Source organism: Lacerta agilis, chromosome 2, assembly GCF_009819535.1.
Source record: "Lacerta agilis isolate rLacAgi1 chromosome 2, rLacAgi1.pri, whole genome shotgun sequence".
NCBI lineage: Eukaryota > Metazoa > Chordata > Lepidosauria > Squamata > Lacertidae > Lacerta > Lacerta agilis.
The window spans coordinates 54,792,789-54,814,398 of record NC_046313.1 but is presented as its reverse complement, the minus strand read 5'-3'; the positions used below and the strand labels follow the sequence as shown (position 1 = coordinate 54,814,398).

The following is a 21,610-nucleotide window of genomic DNA, read 5'->3' as shown; positions in this document are numbered from 1 at the left end:
ATAAGTGTGGAAAACCTGTTGAGGACTCTAAACGGCTGCAATTAGTCTTGCAGGGAAAGGCAAGGGGTGAGATGGCTAAAGATGGCTTTGTTATGTATAATGAGATAAGAATCCAATGTCTTTGTTCAAACCAGGTTTCTCCATGGTTTTAAGTTTGGTGATTAGTTGCAATTCAGCCACTCCCCCACTATATTTAAGGATCTGGTGACTTCTGTTTCAGTGTATCTGAAGAAGTGTGCATGCACACGAAAGCTCATACCAGGAACAAACTCAGTTGGTCTCTAAGGTGCTACTAGAAAGAATTTTCGATTTTGTCTCACTAGAGTGATTAATGTACAATGGCCTCAATGATATTTCCAGTAATTTATACAGACATAGAATGATATTCACATAACATTCTTCATTCTTCCCCCTTGCTTTTTTTTGGGGGGGGGGGCGGTGAATATCCATCTCCTTAGTAGGCCTTGAATATCCATGACTATGCATCTCTTTGGTAAGCTTTTACAAAACAGTGCAAGTGTTTAGGAGCCTGTGTATCTCTAACATCACTTTTGATCTGCCCCTCACCATTAATCTCTGCTAGCTGGAACCAAATTAGTAAATAGAGTTGTTTGCTTGTCAGAGGCTCTTTTTGAAAGCTATATGGACAGAAACACCATGAATTTACACTTGCCCAATTATCTGGGTTTCTTCTGTCTTCACTGAGTGAGACTTTGGGCAGTGAGCTTCCTGGATCTTAATTGTAAATAACCAGCAAGACAAATAAAAACAAGGGCCTGTTCCTTATGTAATTAAGGAGGACAAACCCTGCACTCAAACAATTATTCTTTTCTCTGGGTGCAGTTAAGACAATTGCATGCAGACTGGGTGCATTTTCACTGCAGTGTTTATGTCAGAGTAGACCTACAATGTAACCCTTCTAGGAGACTGTCACCTGCACAATAGTAACTGATGTCCCAGAATTTAAGGCATTACAATTTATGGTTCTTTCTGCTTCTGAAAGGTGTTCGGTGAAAAAAAAATACCCCTGAAATCTATTGATTTTTTTGCCACTGAGGTGCTTTGTTGTCCCTATCTATATTAACATATCCAGGTAAAAAAAAACGTCCATGCAGTTTTGCAAGCAAAAACTGACCCAGTGAAGCATGCAGGTGCCCTTTTCCTGACAAAACACACATGGCTTTGCATGGGGGCTTTCTCCCACCCTAAGACACAATGGAATATGGACTGGGGCAGTGCATAGTGCCCTGTAAAATTGCCTGTGTCAGTTTCTTAATTTTGGTTTATCAAGGTCAATAATGTGAGGGACAAAAGAATCAAAGAAATAGGACAGTGGAATACTTTAAAATAGTCACATTTGTGAATGGGTGGTTTCTTTTTTTTCCTTTCTTTTTTTAAAAAAGGCTTCCTGGAGTAACATGAATACAAAATATGATGTCAGTTTGTAAGTAAAAGCAATCAAAAGTGATTTGAAAATATGACTAATTCCTCAATAAGTCCTAATTAGCCAGAAAAAGAAGAACACCCTCCTGAAACGAATGTGTGCTGTAACAGTTCAAAGGGAACTAAATATGCAAAAGCAGAGGACTTGACTTTACTGATACATGCTCATTAAGGTTTTAAAAGGGTTTGAGTAGATTGGTAAAATGCCTATTGTGCACCAAATCTACAAACAATCATCTTATGAGGATATAATTGCAAGTTTTATTTATAATTTTATTCACGGCAGCTCTGACTGTGCTCTCCTATTGCCAAAGCAACAAAGGTCCTGCGTGGAGTGCAGTAGCCCGAATCCTGGGTTCAATACAATGCTTCAATAATACACAGCTCCTGGGTTTGGCTCCAGTCCTACTGCACAATTGCTTTTTAGGGATGTAATCATATGCATGCTTCTTTGGGAGGAAAGCCTACTGAACTCAGTGGGACTGAGTTGTGAATAAACAGAGGTAGGATCAGGCTAAAAGTTTGGTTAAGCACTCACAGGATTAAGTAGTTCCTACATGGACAGCTAATCCTGAATAATAACACAAGAATCAATCTGCTCACGGGAACAAGCCTTAAATACTACAAGGTATGACACCTCCAGCTAATAGATGAGGCTTTCAGTATTTTCTAACTCCTGTGGGTACTCAGTGATCAAACAGATGCTTATTTTAAACCTATCCATGATGTTTCTTTTGTTGGGTTTTTTGTGGGGAGACCAATCATTGCTTAAATAGCTGCCTATTGGTAGGAATGGTGCCAGATATTCTGCCCTCCTTAACTTTAGATGTTTGGGTGGGTAGTCCACTTTGCTCTGTGAACTTCCCTTTCACCTAGTCCACTTCTGCATTAGGTTCAAATCTGGAAATTTATACCAACTCAAGCCATGATTACACTTTGCAACTCCTTTGACACTTTCCCCAGCTGCAGTATCTGTAACTGAAGATAGCCAACAAGGGGCCTCTACATGAACTTTCAGGCTGTAACCTAGGGCAATAAAGCAAAGATAGTCTCTAAACTAAATACTATGGACTGCTTATAATCAAAACCTGGTGGTGAAAATGGACTACAGAGACTGGGAATGGTGTGGTATAAAAACGGGTTAAAAGAAATGCGGACAACTGATTGTGAAAGGTGGGACAATGGAGGTGAACCAACAGAGGATGATGGGAGGTTTGTGGCATTTTAAAAAACGGATGGGTCTAGTAATTGGGCAGCACTGTAATGGGAACAGCAGGTGTTAGGGAAGAAGGTTTACATTTAAACAGTAAAATGTTTGTCTTATCTGTAAACACCCTAGAAGGCAGTCTTCACACTGTCAATATATCCTGTATGCTCTTTTTGATTATACTGAGACAGCTCCTAAATGGTAAAGGGACCCCTGACCATTAGGTGCAGTCATGGACGACTCTGGGGTTGCGGCGCTCATCTCGCTTTATTGACATACAGCTTCTGGGTCATGTGGAGCTGGCATACAGCTTCCGGGTCATGTGGCCAGCATGACTAAGCCACTTCTGGCGAACCAGAGCAGCGCACGGAAATGCCGTTTACCTTCCCGACAGAGCGGTACCTATTTATGTACTTGCACTTTGACGTGCTTTCGAACCACTAGGTTGGCAGGAGCAGGGACCGAGCAATGGGAGCTCACCTCATCACAAGGATTCAAACCACCGACCTTCTGATTGGCAAGCCCTAGGCTCTGTGGTTTAACCCACAGCGCCACCCGCGTCCCATGAGACAGCTCCTAGTCCCACCATAAAACTGGTGGAGGAAGCAATATGAAAGAGGATGGCAGAGAAGGAAGTTGGTGAGAGACAATACCCTCTTATCTGCATAAACGTATCACAACTGCTCTAACAGTGATACGCTTTCCTGTCAGACCTAGATGGTATGGACTGCAAACCCATACAAAATGTTAGTATTATCTCAAGAAATTTTGGAAGCTCCTGTTTTAGAGGTAGAAAAGTTTTTAGAAAAAAACAGTAAGAAGAAATACTCAAACTCAAGTATAGAAATGTGATTTTGCATTACAGTGGTAACTTGGTTTACAGGCACTTCAGGTTACAGACTCCGCTAACACAGAAATATTACCTCGGGTTAAGAACTTTGCTTCAGGATGAGAACAGAAATCGCACGGCAGCAGTAGGAGGCCCCATTAGCTAAAGTGGTACCTCAGGTTAAGAACAGTTCCAGGTTAAGAACGGACCTCCAGAACGAATTAAGTTCTTAACCCGAGGTACCACTGTATATTATTTATATATATATATATATATATATATATATATATATATATATATTGACACACACCTTTCAATTTATTATGGTTTGAAGTGAACATCAGACTGAAATCTCTTTACAAGAGAAACAGCTGCCTCTGGAAAGATATGTGTTAGAATGTCTTTCAGTTTCTTAATTTATATGTCTAAGAGAAAAATGCATTTTACTGGCCATGTAACTACTTTCACCAGCATTGCTAAAACTACACACATACCACAAACAAGCTGCACTTCTCTATCAAGTATCTGAAAGATTATGAAGCTTTGTTGAAGTTTATTAAGATAAATTTTAATTTTTACAGTTGGATTGTTTTGAATTCACTGAGTCTTGGGGGAACTTAGGACAGTGGCTCTCAGTGGAAGATTGTTTTGTTGTGTTTGTCTTTGTTGTGTGTCTAAAAACACAGCTTCAACATCCTAAAATTACAGAGATCAGAAATGTAAGCAAGAGAATCATTTTCCTATGTTACAGGAAGAAAATAAAGGGTGAAGGGGATATACATGGCTGAAGAGCAATCTTGTAAGTCCAACACAGTTTCTCAATGCATAATCATGTCATCTAGGATAAAGGTTATATCTGGTTCAGGAAATCTCTATTCCACTTTTAAAATCTTTTAGTCCAATTCTAATGATATTTCAGATTGGGAAAAGTTTTTTCCCCTTTGCAATCTATGCCTCATCCTGTGATTTGTCATTTACTGTTCCTGTTTAATGCAGGATCCTGCCCCTCTACCAGCTCCACAAAAACTAGTACTTTATCAAAGAACTTGCACTATTAGCCTCAACTCAGGTGTTGTGGTATTCTTCTTGGCCTTATTCTTGTTCTTGGTTCTTTTGAATTGAAATGGTGTCAATAGTGGTTTTCATGAACAATTTTGTCCTAGATGCAATTGTATCTTATGGATAAAGTTAATTTGGGTTCTTATATAGTTTTTAATATCAATTAAAATATTTGTAAAAGAGCAGAGAAAACAGGTTTCTGACCATGGATTGCATCATAAAACAGGGATGGTGAGCTTGTGCCCCTCCAGATGTTGTTGGGACTGGTTGAGTTTAACAACTGGATGGCCTCAGATGCCCCATCCTCATTATAAGAAGAGATCTGTATAGCATTTTGGGGGCATGATGCTGGTTTCAAACCGGTTTTTAAGACTGTAGCAGGAGTCTAATAAGTTGGAAGAAACTTAACACTAGCTGGGTTTTTATAAATTTTTGAGGGGGTAAAAAGGTTTGTTTTTTTAAAGTGAAGCATTAAATTCCTTCATGAAGAGAAAATTTTTGGGTAGCTTCATCTCTTACATACAGAACACTTCCTAAGGCCCAGTGGCATTTATACACAAAATGCAAAAAGTCCCCCAGCTTCACATGGGAGAGATCAGGAACTGCATTTCCTGTGAACCTTCTGAAGCGCCATATACATTGATGCATTTTTTAAAAAGAGTGTGGCTGAGTACTGTTTATGGTAGAAAGGCAAGCTATACATTTTAACGTAAACACACATATAATCATAGGAGAAAGAATCAAAATAAAGTATGAATACAGTGTTTTACAAAATGCTTTGGTTCTTCCTCTTCCTCTTCCTGATCAGGATGGATCTAATATTTTCATGGCTTATTTGAACCTCCTCAGTTTCACCTCTGAACCTGGCATAACTAGGGCAGTCAGTCACAAGGATGACACCTGAAATATCCTCTGTCAGAGCTTACCCCATTGTACATTTATTCCCATGCACTATTAAATCCTCTTTGCTTCCCATTCCTAGCTTTTCCTTTCTGCTTCTCTGTGTTTTCCTTTCTCAAGAGATGTTCACTGGGCAATATGTTTTGTGTCTTCCATCTCCTCAGTTGTTTATGCAGTGCCAACTCTGCCCCCATCTCCTCTACTTTCTGTAGCATCGCAGTTGGTTCCGCCACTGTTTGTTTTTGTATGCATAGCTAATAAAAGAAAAATTTACAAGAGTCCAAGAGTTCTGGCAACGTGGAACTTCAGAAAGCAGGACTCTAATAAATTTCCTTTTACTGTCTTGCATGCGGCAGCACAGCCTGCACTAGACACAGCAGGGGAAAAGTAAGGCAAAATAAAAGTAGATGAAGGTCTGTCATCGCAATTTGTTACACCGAGCAACTTCACAAACATTGGCCATTCCTTTGAAAAGATTATTAACAAAGCATTCCCTGGCCTTATCTAGAAACTGATTCCTACTATAAAAATTAACCACAAAGGAAATAATAAATTTAATGAGAAAAGATACCCTTCTGTCTATGCTATCCTAGCAGTGTGCAAATGCTCAGGAGGGACCAAAATGTGTGGTGGGGTGGAAGGGACTGGAGGATTTATGGGCATTTGTCCTCTGACTTCCCTACTGAGCTTTTCAAGAGTTAATTCTAACCAAGCCAATGGGTCTGTGCTGAAGTACACCCCACATCATGGACCTACAACAAATAGTATTGTTCTGCGCTCTCTCTCTCTCTCTCTCTCTCACACACACACACACACACACACACAATTCCTACCCCCATTTTTCCATTTGATTTTTGTGCTTGCATGGAGTAAGCATGGACCCACAACTTTAGGTTTACATGGAAGTAAAGTTTGATTGTGTTCATTCCGGCCTAACCCTGGTAAATATACACAGGACTGCAGCCCTCATTTGTCACATGGGGAAGAGGAGCAGGGACTTGTTTTGATGCTGGCCAACAGAAGTCCTTCACTCTGTCACACAAGCTACCCAAGGAACAGGAGGAAAAGTTTGGTGCTCATTTTGGTCACATGTGGCCAAGAGGATACATGTGCCAGCCAAACCTTCCTCTCTGAGTTGGAGAGAAGGTGGGGATTTTCTCCACTGTTGTACTGAACTCTCAGAAGCTCACTCAGCTGTGGGGGGAAATTCTGCCTTCTCCCTAGCTCCAAGGAAAAGAGGGAGGCTGGGGCCTTTCTCGTTATCTTTACAAAAGGATGATCTAGACATGCAAATGAAAAATATGGAACTCCTTGAGTAATAATTTTTATGAAAATGAATACAGTAGTACCTCATTTTGCAACCGGGATCCGTTCCGGAGCCCAAGTTGCTGGCCAAAAAGGATGCTGGACAAAGCACCGCGTCTGCACACACGCGCGGAGTGGTTTGCACTTCTGCGCATGCGCGAGCGGTGGACCCGGAAGTAACCTGTTCCAGTACTTCTGGGTTTGCTGCAGACGTTCGATGGAACGGGCGCTCGATGAGGTGGATGCTAGAGAAGGTACCACTGTATACAGAAAGCGATCGGAACAGAAGCTATGCCCAGGCGCTGTAAAGTTTAGGTTAAGGGTAATCTGACAAGGCCACTGGAGTTAAAGAATTACTAGAAACGGTAGAACAGCAGAACATTTCACAAAGCCTGTAATTCTACTCACCCTTTCAAGATCTTGCCTGAGGTGTGTGAAGAGCTTCAAGCGTCGGTACAGCACATCTTGCTCTTGCTGAGCCAAGTTGTCCACCTCATCTGTTTTGGGCATCATTAGAGGCTTGTTGTAATTGGCTTTCCTCTTTAACTTCCAGTACTGATAGACAAAATCAACTAGCCCCTCAGTCAAGTCAAGGTTCTCAGCCACCTCAGAGGGCTTCACAAGATCATAGAAGTCTTCCTCCAACTGCTGGAGCTTCTGTTTCCTCAGCGTTACTTTTTCCATATCCAGCTTGCCTTGATCTGCATCCGTCCGTGCTTCGTCTGGTGGCTTAGTGGCACCACTGCTGTGCTCAAGACAGAAGGACTTGAACTTCACCTCGTCGTTCTCTGCTAAAAGCGTCCGCATGTCCAGATTGCGTTCAAAGGCGCATGTTACGTGGAAGGCTGTGATGCAGGAAGGCATGGAACACTGCAGCAGGTGGGGGGGGGGGAAGCAGAGCGAAGACCTGAGTATTCTTGTAAAACCATTTCATGGTTAACTAGGATCACTTTTACAAGAGTACCAACAGCAAAAAATTTACCTTCTGTTCAGACCCACCTTTCTTGAGGTGATGGAAAAATACCCCTCCATAATGCCCTCTTTTGCTATTCACCTTCCACAGTACATTTCTATCCACTACACTACAACTTGCTTACACGCTACGTTTATGTTCTTGCTGTTTTTCCTTCATGTAAACATTCCTCATGGGATCTGTCTACTTGAGTTTACCAAGGAGATATTTCATTATACAGCACAGCTGATCCTGTGTCCCACCAAACTGGCTCAGTGTGATGGTCAGGTATTTTGCATGGTCAGGCCAAGTTTTCCCAATTTTTTTATTATACTTCCACTGAATACACCCAGAAGCCTTGTTCTAGCAAAAATAGAATGAAAGCATGTCCAGAAAGAGGTGCTATGTAGGATGGGGTGAATATTAGATCTGCTGTTTTCTTTGCTCTTCTTAAAACTTGTCCAGGTGGCCTCTCCTCTTGGGGGGGGGGGAGGGCAGGAAAAGTGCACTGATTACACATTAACAAGCTGGATCCCAGAGGAAGTACAGGTCTCTCGGTCTGTCTGTCTGTCTACCTACCTACCTACCTACCTACTTACTTGCTGGTTTGTTTTTACACTGCCTTTCATCCAAAAGGATTCCAAGCTGGCTAATGCAATTTCTGTAGGATGTCACAAAGCTAAGGTGCATAAGAACTACATTAACATCCTGATAAGAAACAAATCAGAAAAGAACGATGGAGGATTTTTATTTCTCCTCTTCATATTTTCCCCTGGTGACCAATTATTCAGAGCACACAAGGGCCATGCCTTTGCCCTGCTTACCACATTCTGAAAGTTACTGATACTTTAAGCCAGCATGCTGGTCAAAAGGTCAGCTAGCTATGATGTAATACTAATTAGCATGGTGTAACATGAACTATGGAACTGTGGGAGATTAGCAGCCAAACGTAACTAATGCATATTCCTTGCTAGTTAGCATGAGAAGGGACTAATACCATAGAGCTGTACTGCTAACAGGCAATTGCTGAGTGTCTACTCAAGACCATAGAAATACAATTGGTAGAGAGAGCTGTGTGTTACATCATTTCCCCTCCTCTCCTGGAGAAGAAGCAGTATATAGTACTTCCTGTTCATCTCTCTTCTCTCTTCCTTTGACTAGTGCTGGATGTAGAGATGGCACTGCTTGCTCCAGCTCTAGGTATGGGGCTTTTGCTGCTACTGTTGCTGTGAAGCAAAGCATGATTATAAAGTAGGTAAATCTTACTTTTAAACTTACATTACAAGTTGTTGCCTGATTCTTTGTTAAGTGGGGTAAGAAGGGGGAAGCCAGTTTACTTCATAGTTGGACTTCCTCCAAAGGAGGCTCTGCAGACTAATTCCTATTCTTTTAATTGGGGTGCCAAAGATGGGATTTTCAAACTCTTATAACCCACACACATGGGGGCCTGGCAGAATAAATTGCAATCAATATATCCTCTCCTACCCATTAAAACCTATCCCACAGGTACCAGTTTCCAACACTGCAGAATCCTTTTTTCATTGTGACACAGGGAAGGGCAAGGAAAACGGAATTCAGTAAAAAGGTGTCAGAAAAACATTTTACTTGTAATGTCTGAATGATGAATAGGACTTTTTTGGCACTGCCAAAAAAATTAAGGATACTTTATTACATTTATACACCACCTTTCCTCCAAGGAGCTCAAAGTGGTAAACCTAGTTCTACTGGTTTCCTGGAGGTAAATACCCAAGGTGAGGGTATTTATATATGACACAGATATTGCTGACATAGAAAGTAATCTCCTGTTAAACTAAGTAATATGTTTAACCATTTGAGTAGAGCGGCGTGCATGTGCCAAAACAGGGAAAAGTAACCTGTGACCCTCCATATGTTCTGAGGCTACAACAAACATCAGCCCCAGTCAGCAAGGCTAACGGTGAATGGTGAGTCACAGGCTCTGCAACCCTAATATAAAAGGAACATGGTATGGAGAAGTTCTGATAAATGAGTGGGTTGCTTTTTGTTTTGTACTAAAATGCAGTAACAGTAGAAAGAAAATGGACTTTAGAGACTCTCCCCCACTCCCCAAATAATTCTGGTTGATATTTTGCCTTTGCCTATAAAACAGAGCAACAAAAGTACTAATGGCTCTGAAGCATACGTTTGCCCTTCTGTAACACTCATATTATATTATTGTGTGTTTATGAGGGTGGTGGTGAGACCAGAATTTCTACCTCATTCTTTTCTTTTTGAACTACCTCAGCGAATGTGATTTTTGGGTCGCAGACTGGGTCACAAGTTCATGAATAAATCTGCACTCTCGGGGGGCTTGCAATGCCCCTAGAAAGACTGGACCTTTAACAGTATCTTCCCCTTTGATATATGTCCTCTAATTATATATAAAAAAGAAAGAAAACAAAAAAAGTGAGCCTGAGGCTTTTGGCAAGCCAGTAACATAAAAATTAACTGATTAACGCTCATTGCAGTGGCTAAATAGCTGTCAACAGTTCTTTTAAAGAAAAAAAATCAAACAATTTTATTAAAGCCCTCCCTAGCTAATTTGTTCTGTCCCCCTCCTCCCCGAGGCAGCAACATCTGAAGTGCCATTTCCTACCCAATATAACACATTCCCCAGCTAGCTGTATGTAACTCTGCTGTCTCCTCATGGATCCACCCACTATTCATTAACTGTTTTTTAATAGCTCAGAGTGTCAGGTAATTATTTAAGCCATAACCCATAAGAAATTAGTCTATTCCAGCTGCTAATGGCCAGTTAAACAGCAATAAGGAGCTGTTCTGAAGACCTTATTGCTGAAGACACCACACTGAGCAGTTTACATAGTTCAGATATATTTGTTAAGAACCATGACTGCATTAACGCAAGGGTACACTTCCTGAAGGATGTTGAGAAGCGTTTTGGGATACTACACATACTCAATTGAGTGTGAGGGCATTTCAGGGAAAAGGAAAAACAATTTTATGTTCAGTTTTAAATGCACACTCTGTGCAGCTTTATCTCTGCCCCACTGGTCCCTTAAGGTGCTTTTCTCCTCTGCTGAGTTCCGGAAAAAACATCTGGTGAGATGATGCTAAGGGAATATAAGAGATTGGGGCAAAGAGAGTTCACTTCCCCCTCACCTGAGCAACTCCCTTTCCTCTAAAAAGGCAGACCCTTATCCCTGTGACTGGGGCAGACCTAGGGATAAAGAAAGAGGTCTGATACTGACATGTCAGGTTTGGTCCTCATATTTGTAGGAACTTAAGGAGGGCAAAAGAGCCATAACAGTGCTGTGGGACACTCTGCCACTTGTGGAGCTAATAACAGAAATCTGTCCAGGGTGGTGATCTGATAGCCCCTAAACAGCAGATCTAACCAAATATTTTAAACTGCATTCCATGCAGGGATAAGGTGTGGTGGGATGTGCTGACGCAGACATGATCTAAGGATCGGAGTATTGAGTTCTCATTCATTTTGCTGGATGCACAGTATCAGTGCCCAGATTTGTAAAGCAATGCTGCTCTGCAATCATGCAGTTTTTATTATAGGCCTGTCTGATATAAATACCTGGGCTGGGGATGGGAGACTATGTTGAAAAGATGCAGCGGAGTCACTTTCCTAAGTGTTATTGCATTTTGAGGTTACAGGCTTTTGCCAGCAGTAAACAGCTTTGATTGAGTTTTCTTGTCCGGTAGCCAAAGCTGTAATTTTACTGCGTACATAGCTAGATAGCTACTGATGGAGCCAATTGTGTTTATATTGGAGTAACATCTGGGGGTACTTTAAAATGAGTGATTGGAAAGATCCTTTGTGCTGTTGTGCACACAACTAGCTGCAGTGCTGAGATGAAAGCTGGGCAAGGACCTCTCCGGCTTAGCAAAGCTACTGAAATAAATGCACCTCGGTTTCTCCCCTCCCTTCCCTATTTGCGTCACAAACAGTATTAATATCATTATTAAATTGTTTATGACTTTTGCTAGAACAACAGCCTACACAGTGCCCTTTTATGAAGGAAAGATTATCCGTGCTACCTTAGAGATAAAACAAACAGAATGCCACCCATCCTGGGTTTCCTCTGACAGATGGCAAGTAGCAGTTGTCAGGGACTCTGCCCGAAATGCAAATAGGAAATAATTAGCAAGCTGAGCTGACAGGTCAACAACGAAAAGTACCTGTTCAGCAGTAGCTACCAAAGAACCTTGCATAAAAGTGATAATGAAGACGTTATTGATGCATTATTCCCCTCCTCCAGCGCAGCTAGCAGAATAAAACCATACAGCAGAGTGGGGGGGGGGGGGAGAATATACTGAAAGGTAGAAGGAGTTGGGAATTGTGTTAATGTTCATATTACCCTACATCCATCTGGCTGGGCCTCCCCAGCCACTCTGGGCAGCTTCCAACAGAATATTAGAAATACAGTAAAACATCAAGCATTAAAAACTTCCTAAGATGTCTTCTAAAAGTCAGATAGTTGTTTATTTCCTTGGCATCTGATGGGAGGGCGTTCCACAGGGCAGGCACCACTACCGAGGAGGCCCTCTGCCTGGTTCCCTGTAACCTCACTTCTCACAGTGAGGGAACCGCCAGAAGGTCCTCGGTGCAGGACCTCAGTGTTTACCCATGAATGTTTAAGATAATGAATCCCTGAGTTGCTGGGGTTGTTTGAATTTCCTTATTCACAGAAGTACTGGAATGTTAAATGGCCACAGATTATCAGTTTCAAGAATAGGTGAGATTACTCTCAGAGTAAAAGAGAGCAATTGTTAGATGCTATCAAAAAAGAACTTGGTTGATTATCTGGAATACTGCTATCTCATTGTTTAAGGGCAGTGACATGCTGTTCTCCAGGTAGCGCTGGACCATAACTCCCATCTCCATGGCAAACTCCTCTCCCTGGTTGTGCGTTGAGAGGACATTCTGCGCAAGTCAATCAATGTTATCATAACCACAACCACAAATATTTCTAACAAGCAGCAGAAATGTATTCCGCCCAGAAAAACAAACAAACATGGAGGGAGGCCTCTTATAGTGCAATCCTTTATGTATCTACTCAAAACACCCAAATGAGTTCAATGGGATTTACACTCATGTGTATATAGGGTTGTAGACTTAAGTCTCTTCAAAAAAGGAATTGTTTAGTACTGTACTCTTGCACATCCCTGCCCCTTGGAAAACCAAAATCATATGTTACGTGGTTATTGTGAATGATCCTCTGTATCACTGTTGAACCTCTAAACCAGTGTAGTTGCATTGATGTTGCAATGCCTAAAGGTAATATTTCCCAGACCACCTCCTTTCCTACAGCACTTCCCAGATGTTAAAATCAGCAGAGGCGGCTCTCTTGGTAGCGCCACCTCCCAGGAGAGGGCATTCTCTGTGTCTGCCCCTAAATTCCCTCTTACAGAGGTGTGTGTGGCTTCTTCACTATAGAGTGTTCAGAGAATGCTTAATACGCAGCTCTGCCTGTGTGCCCAACGTACTCCTATGACTGAAAACTGTTAAACTGTTTTTAATTCTTAATTTTAGATTGTTGAAACCCGCCCCAAGACCTGTTGGCGAAGGGTGGGTAATAAATTTAACAACAGCAAATGTATTTATAATAGTTCTTATCTGCCCTTCACCATAAGGTTCCAGGGTGGGTTATTGTAATATAATCATACAAGTAAAAAACAAGTAAAGGAAGAAGGATTTGCATATGATTATAAAAACAAATAACACAATTCCTAGCAACCCCATTACTCCATTACCTACTCCATTACTTTTCTCCACTAGGTCACTGGGTATTGTCACTTTCACTGAGCTGCATGAATTTTGATCCCTTTGCCTGGAAGGTTTCAGGAAAGCTACCCCCCGCCCCCGGCCAAAAGCTATTTTATAAAGCTATTGTGGAGTCTTCTATGCTAAATTTCACCTGCATAAGCAAACCCAGATGGAGATGCTACATCAACACAAATAATGAGATTTGCAATCCTAATGTGATGAGAGTGGGGGCAGATTTTAATTCTAATTTTTTCCCTATGTTTCAGTTTGATGCTTAGTCATTGCTTAAACGTTTAAACAAATGAATCATCTACATATTTCTTTCTTCCCTTCTTTTGGTGAAAATGTTCTCCCACTTACGAGGCCAGCGCCAACAAAAGCTCAACTGTCAGTCTTATGAAGACTTATGAAATGTGGGATGTCAGCAAAGGAGACAATAAAACCCTGTTTTCCATTTCAGGTGACCTTTCATGCAAATCCACTCAGCTCAGAGCATTTCAAAACTAACACGCGAGCCAGAGCTAAGAGGATGAAGTCTCAGAGAAAACTGAATTCTTCCTTTTCTTCCCACCCCCCACCCAATGCTGCCAAGTGTAGCCGTCTCGTTTCCCTGCCCTTCCGTTCTTCAAAAGCAGTTGCCATTATGACAGAATATCTCCATCTGGCAGGGTGAATAAGCAGATCCACCCAGAGCCATTGCAAATGGAATTGAATCAAATGTTGGAAAGATTTAGAGAAACGTGTGTGTGAGCTTTTACTTCAGGCTAAAAGGGATTGCTTTAAAATTTCTCCCTTACAATGCCCCAAACGTTATGGTGGTGGCTTCACACTTTCTGTTCATATAGCACATGACTTTCCTTCCACCAGATAGCTGTCTCACGACAGTTACAGCCTCAACATACAAATAATCTTTGACAGATCCTCCCTTTGGACCCAGAGATCAACACTTCGGTAATCTTCCTTGAGATCAAAGTGAGCTTGGATAAGATAAAAGAAGTGGAAAAGAACACTCAACTGCATTCAGTGGCATATCTTGTTACCTGGGAACTAAAGATAAAAAAGACCAACATTCTGCTGCTACCTCCTGCAAAACCTGACAGAAAGGGAAATAATTTACACACAACCCCCCTTGACTCCATGGAGAGACTGGGAGGGGAGAGGAGGAGTCTCCTCTCTCCTTTCCCTTCCAACAAAAAGCTGCACATGAGATAAAAGCCAGTGAGATCAATGTAAAGAAACGTAATGGTTAGAGCAGGGGTCGGCAAGGTTTACCGGCCATAGGCTGGATCACTCCCACCAAGATTGTCTGTGGGCCGGACTGGTGCAGCACAACACCGGATATTGCGTCTGCGCATGTCCGCGGTGCTGGAAATTGCGTCTGGCATGCCCAGACGCCAAAAATTGTGCCTGCGCAGAAGCAATTTTTGGCATCTGGACATGCGCAGATGCGATTTTCAGTATCTGCGCATGCGCAGACACAATTTCCAGGGCCACTCGGCAAGTCCCCGTGCCGCACTGGTTTAGAGCAGCGCATGGGGGCCCCGCTGAGTGGGCAGCTCGGTTCAGGGGTGGCTCGTGGGCCGGTAAAACAGTCTTCATGGGCTGCTTCTGGCCCATGGGCTGCACGTTGCCGACCCCTAGGTTAGAGGGTTGGACTATGACCTGGGAGACTAGGGTTCGAATCCCCATTCAGTCAAGAAGGGCACTGGGTAACCTTGAGCCATTCACTATCTCTTAGCCTAATCCAGTGTTTTTCAACCACTGTTCCGCGGCACACTAGTGTGCCGCGAGATGTTGCCTGGTGTGCCGTGGGAAAAATTGAAAAATTCAAGATAATTACTTTATATATAGTCAATATAGGCACAGAGTTAAATTTTTTAACATTTTCTAATGGTGGTGTGCCTCATGATTTTTTTCATGAAACAAGTGTGCCTTTGCCCAAAAAAGGTTGAAAAACACTGGCCTAATCTACCTCACAGGGCTGTTGTGAGGATGAAAGTTTTTTGGGGGGACACCCATGTACACCATCTTGAGCTCCTTTGAAGAAAAAGGTGATACAGAAATGAAATAAATGAATAAACAAACCAAAAATTATAAACACCCAGCAAGGCCTAACAGGCTACGCCTTTTGGTTGCTTGTGTATATTATTTGCCAGTGACTCTCAACATGCATTTCATTAAAACAATTTCTTTATCTTTCTGATATGGGTGGTGCACAGTTCAACTACATGTAACTGCTTACCTGAATACATGTTCCAGTGCACTCCTTGCAAAGACTGCATGACAAAGCCCATCTGCTTGCTGGGATATGTGATATCTTCGTAATGGGTTCCATTTTTTCAGGGCATCCAATGCTAACCTGAGCACAACACAGAACACACCAATTATTGGTCATCATGTATCTTCTCAAAGGATAAGAACACAACTCTAAGGGTGGCTCTGATACAATCTAAATTCGACACATCAACCATGTAATGTGTGAAACAGAATTAAACTGTGAAAACTGCTACCAGGAAACTGCAGGTGTATCCATGGAATGCCTGCCATGCATGTTACATCTGTAGTGTGAATAGCCCTGGGGATAATTATAGCACATTGCATGGAGAAGGTTCTGAATGTCTGAATTGACTGTTTAGAGATTACAGTGCTCAACAACAATAAGCTTTTAATTTCAGGCATCCTTAAATCCTGTGTGCTCAACATAATCCTTGGCATGAATGACAGGTGATGATTCTGGACAGTACCTGGCATAGTGAAATCCAAATATATCTCATCTACATCACATCTACCTACCACATAGAAAGTCATTTAGTATCTTACTTCAGGTATCCATAAGGCACAGCTAACGTGGACCCATTTTGTCCCACTCCGGGTGGGTTTCAGAGCTCCCCCTCTCTTTGGGCAGAGTAAACACTTTGGCTGGACTCCAAGGGCACAGGTTCGGCAAAGCCAGTTTCCGATGGGAACTTTCAGGATTCCATAGCAAGCCTAAGTAAACACATGGCCAAAAGTAAGTTGTTTTTATGAGGGATGGAAAACAACACTGTAAAATACACTACAATCAAGACAGGCAAATTAAATGTGGCTATCACTGATGCATTTAAAACCATGTGCTAAACCTGTTGGTAGACACATTGCACTTCTTACATTATTCAGTCTTATTTTCTTAGTCTTTGAGAATTCATCAGTATGATTACAGTATTTACAAAGCACTGGAGTTCAAAGTCACAAGTGGCCAAATCTTAAGTATTCCAGCAGTTATGCAACAATGTTTTTTTTTTGTGTGTGTGTGTGCTCCAAACACGCCTTTCAGGATTCCACAGCAAAGTTTAAATGATTAATATGCCAAAAGTGGCATTAACTTCCAGTTTTTGTTCATTATACACCCACATAAGATGTTTAAATGGTACATCACTGTGCAATTATGCCTAGATTGAACTTCAAATAATTTACTAATTATTTAATTTAAATTAAATAATTTTTAAAAAATGTTGTTAAGATTGCTTTGAGATATTTGAAAGGAAGCAATTAATAAATGGAAATAAAAAATAAATAAATACGTACTGTGGACACCCCTAAGCTTAAACTGGCCCTTACCCATGATGGGGACTGAATGATGATCTCATTACAGAGCTCTTCCTCTCTCTGGTGTTTTGACAATCCCAGAGCTTGATAGCTTTGCTACTACCGGTAATGAACTGGGAGAGGAGTGAACATGGGAAGGATGAACACAGGTACTGGGCTCTCATTTTTTTTGAGGCAGTTTAGGCATATTAATATCCTAAAGCAGGGGTGCCCAAACTTTTTTCAAAGAGGGCCAGATTTGATGAAGTGAACATGCGTGAGGGCTGACCAAAGTCGTTGAACTTTTTTTTTTAGGATTGAAGTTGTTGGGCTTTTTTTTTAGGATTTTACCCCAAGACGTATACTGCTACGGGGGCCGGATTAAATCAAACGGCGGGCCGGATTAGGCCCCCGAAACGGACTTTGGACATGCCTGTACTAAAGAGTCATGGATTTCTAGAGGATAGTTTTTGTCACATACAGCAGGTCCTATGTTCAATCCCCGGCACCTCCTGTTTTAAAAAATGGGGGAGGGAGTATGTTTGCATTTCAAGTTAGCAAGATTAAAGAAGCCTGAGACCTGCTTGAAGCCTTGGAGAAAGATGCTTCCAGTCAGAGCATACACTCTTGGGTTAGATTCTTCACTCCAATCTTGCTGGACTACAACTCTCATTGTCCCAGACTATTGGTCATGCAGGCTGGGGCTGATGGAAGCTGGAGTCCAATAATATCTGGAGGGTCACAGGTTCTCCCTCCCCCAGCGTAAATGGACCATTTTGACTCAGTAAAGAGCAATTTCTTGTGTTCATGTTGAATTCAAGCCACCCTAACGTCACTAAGGCACTATTGGAGAAAGAGTTAACACCTCAGGTTCATTTCTACAAAAGCTACAACAATGCTCAAGCCCATCAGTGTGGACTACCAATACTGGAATGAATACATTAGACGTTAAAAGCTCACTGCCTCATTAGCGGGTCCCTCTGTAGGTGGTAAATTTTAAAGCCTAAAGGTAATCCAAAACCAGCTACTGACTTATTCATTTAATTGATCTGACGTGTGTAGCAAGACGGCAGTTGATGCACCATTTAAAGTTCCTCTTGGAAAAGGTAGAATTTGTGCTCTTTCCTGCAGCTGTTTGCAATCTTTAACTATACGCTTTTTAAAATTCAAAATGTGTCCCAGATTGTTGTGTTCTTCCTTCCAGGTTAGTTCAGTTGTAGGTTAGTGTGTGAATCACATTATGGACTTTTAAAGAAAATCCAATATCCATTTTCTTCATTCTGAGCTCATGTGTCTTGGAAGCACAGTGTTTAAACAGCTTTGATTTAACTGTGCCAGAGAGAATAGAGTAAGAAGAAATCCTTAGGAGCAAAGAGGAATCTATAATCAACTGCGTTCAAATTCACCTGTCATTTGCACCCCTACACTAAGATCAACAGCATGCTTGTTTGGAATCGAGGGGGGGGGGCACACACGAGCTGCACCCAAAGAAGTAGCAAAGGGTACTGATGAACCAAACAAAAATGTATTTCCTTCAAAGACTAGTTCTCAGCACTCCTGCCTATTGCCAATTTTGAAATTAATATGACTGCTGTTGTTTTTTAAAGGCAAAGTTTTCTCGACCCCTTTTTGGTAGAGGGCCAAAATAAGGTCATAAAATTTTAGCGTGCACAGAAACTGCTGGTGATACACTCTGTGAGCAATTGCAAGGCATGCCTTCCTCGTCTGCATGTGGTTTGCATGTCATGATAAGGCAAACTATGAACTTGCACCTGCTTTGCTCTGCCCTGGTCCTTTTAGCACAGTATGTATGGTGTGGCAGCTAAGTCAAGGCTTGGCTGAGCATAAGGTCTGAACCCAGGATCCTAGTTAAGGTCTCACTTTGTTAACCATGACCTGTAGCACTGCTAAAAGGACTGAGGAGGAGCAAAGTGGGTGGAAGCTTCTTTCTGCGAGCCAGCCCAGTTGCATGGTTTTGGTAAGCCATAATTCAGTTTACTGCAATGTCTTAAAGAGGCTGCAGAGGGACTGGGGTTGCTGTTGCCACTGCTCAAGAGACAGCCAGTCTGACATAGCAATTCCTGCCTTCCTGGAGGAATTCAATCATGAGCCCAAGCCTTGAGGGAGAGAAGAAATGCTTGCTTCTTAACACAGCGTGAAACTCTCCAATGAGGTGCATTAAGCACCACCTTTTTTCTGACAAAGGCTCTGTCCCATGTAAGACGGACAAAAGTTCTGCACCATGAACTTTTTCTACCATGGAAATACAGCTGTGCTTGCTGGAATTCTCTTTAAAATTGTAGCTGTTGAATGTATTGGGGGGGAAATTGTGAAATCAACAAATGAGGCAATTAGACAAAACCAACAAACAAGAAAAAAACAACCCTCACAAGGGACCACTTCTGTGTCTTTTTGCATAAATTTATTGCTCAAGCACATAAACCAGGGAAGAATTTGTCTGGATGAGGGTAAACAGATACAAAAGAGAAGTGGACTTCTGCAGCTGTCTGACAGGTGCAGCTTGTTGTATATAGTTGATGGGGGGAGGAGGAGAGAGCATGTTCTGAAATTCTTTCATGTACACAACACTTAAAAGAGTTATCGAAACCCTTTTCTTCCGTTATATCAGATCATCCCAGGAATATAGCCTGCCCACACTTTATTCTGCCATGTAAGAAATCTTTATGATTCCAGGGCCTCCTTGGCATTAGGACTCATGGGTGGAAATGTGCTTAAAGCATCTTATACTGTGTCACAACACATGAAAGCAGAAAAAAAGTGACAAGAGGCTGGTCATATAAGTGAGGAGTTGTTGGACATGAAGTGGGCAAGGAACAAAAAACAAAAGAAGACTCACTGTAAAGGAAAAGTTAGAAGCTCATAGCCTTCCTAGCACTATGATGCTGACTACTTTTTCCATATACATGAGGCTACTTCTGTAGAAATGTCACATTTCATTTCCATGTTCTATTTAAGGACATGCACCTTTTGTACTAGAGTTGACTCCTCTTTGTAATGCTGGTCTTGTAACACCCTAAGAGTAATCTCTGGAAGATATGATAATGTTTTATTTTTAATGTATCAAAGACTTGCATAGCTGTGATCCACTAGGAAATGGACACCAGTGATGGAAGCTGCGCCCTGTGTCCTTCTCAACAACTCTTTTTCTAAATCACAAAATGCTCTGGTGCAAATCCTGCTAGCAAGTGGCAGCACTGAAACTCCGCCAACAGAGAAAGAGGGAAAAGTCTGTTCTCTCTGCCTAAAGGAAGCTACCTATGATTACACAGAACATCCCAGAGTCAGATTCACACTACTGATTGCTAACTGATGGCCTGACTTCAATGGCCTTCAATGGCTTTTCTTTCCTTCTGAAGGACAGTTGGGAAACTTGACTGGACAGACCTATATAGGATATTTGCTACATATGTGTCTATTAAATTCAATGCGAGCAACTTATCCAAGATCCTCTCTGTAGTCACAGCCATATTCAGTTCAGTCAAGGCCATTAAATCGTCAACCAGCACTTTGTTACAAAAGGGAATGTAAATGAGTAGTTAAAGATATACCAGATTCAACTATACATGAGTAAAAAAGGGGAAGGAAATCATGGGCCGAAACTTAAGAACTTAGCCCCATGCCTTATGCCCATTATATTACTGTTTTTATACCAGCATAAGCTATTGATCAACACAGGCATGTGTGAATTTACTTAAGCCTAGGTTCAGGTGGGCCTGAAGGAAGTCTCTTTTTCCTCCAATATCATGGTAAGCAATAAGGTGAACACAATACAATACAAATCAAAATGCAGGGAGAAATAACATATGAAGAACATAAATACTGAAGAATAAGAAATGCAAAAGGCAGGCAGAAGATTATAAGCAGGACAAGAGTTTGGAGGCATCCTCTATTCCCTAGCACATAGCACAGTGCTTCCTCTCTCTTACTTCTTAGGCAAGTCTGTTGTATCAATGCACATGCTAACTGTGAAGAAAGGCCCAAACTTTCCCATGTCATGAGAGGATGTGACAAGCCACAGCAGTAATGGCTGGAGGATGGCTGTCATTCTTGGTTCTGGTGTGTGTGTCAGGCAATTGAGTCCTCTGGGGGAGGGGACTGTACTGCCTCAGCAAAGTGAGAAATGCTACTCACCTGGTGCACACAGACGTTGCATTTGTCACAGAAAACCATCTCGTTGCCATCCTCTCCTTCTGGCGAGCGGCACACATCACACACGACATCCTCATCGTACTCTATGCCAAGACCTTCCTCTGTCTCGATGGCAACGTTCATGTTCTCATAGCACAGCGTCTCCAGCTCCTCCAGTACTCTTTCCAAGGTGAATTCATCCATCTCTGGCTTTTCTAAAACACCAAAAATAACAACACTCAAATTACTTTAATGTCAAGAGTTCTCAAACTTTGTTGCAGTGAGAAAGGGTGGGTGTTATGTTTAATTGGGTCATTCCATGAAAATGAGGAATTTTTTTTAATTTTTTTTTTAAAAAAATAATAATTTTTTTACATGTTAAGTTTGTGTACACATATCAAATTGTTTTGGCAACAAAACAAATTATTCCCAGAATGCTTCATT

The 21,610-nt window shown here is 41.7% G+C and overlaps 1 protein-coding gene across 2 annotated transcripts in view; it reads right to left on the bottom strand.

Moving 5' to 3' along the window:
- JADE2 (jade family PHD finger 2) overlaps positions 1-21,610 on the bottom strand; it is a 152,010-nt gene that overhangs the window by 20,574 nt on the left and 109,826 nt on the right. For both annotated transcript variants that reach the window (XM_033140108.1, XM_033140109.1), the window contains exons 6-9: positions 21,170-21,381; positions 16,274-16,441; positions 15,696-15,812; positions 7,152-7,613 (exon numbers count right to left, since the gene is read on the bottom strand). In XM_033140108.1, coding sequence (XP_032995999.1) covers positions 7,152-7,613; positions 15,696-15,812; positions 16,274-16,441; positions 21,170-21,381 — 959 coding nt within the window. The remainder of the gene's footprint in view (positions 1-7,151; positions 7,614-15,695; positions 15,813-16,273; positions 16,442-21,169; positions 21,382-21,610) is intronic.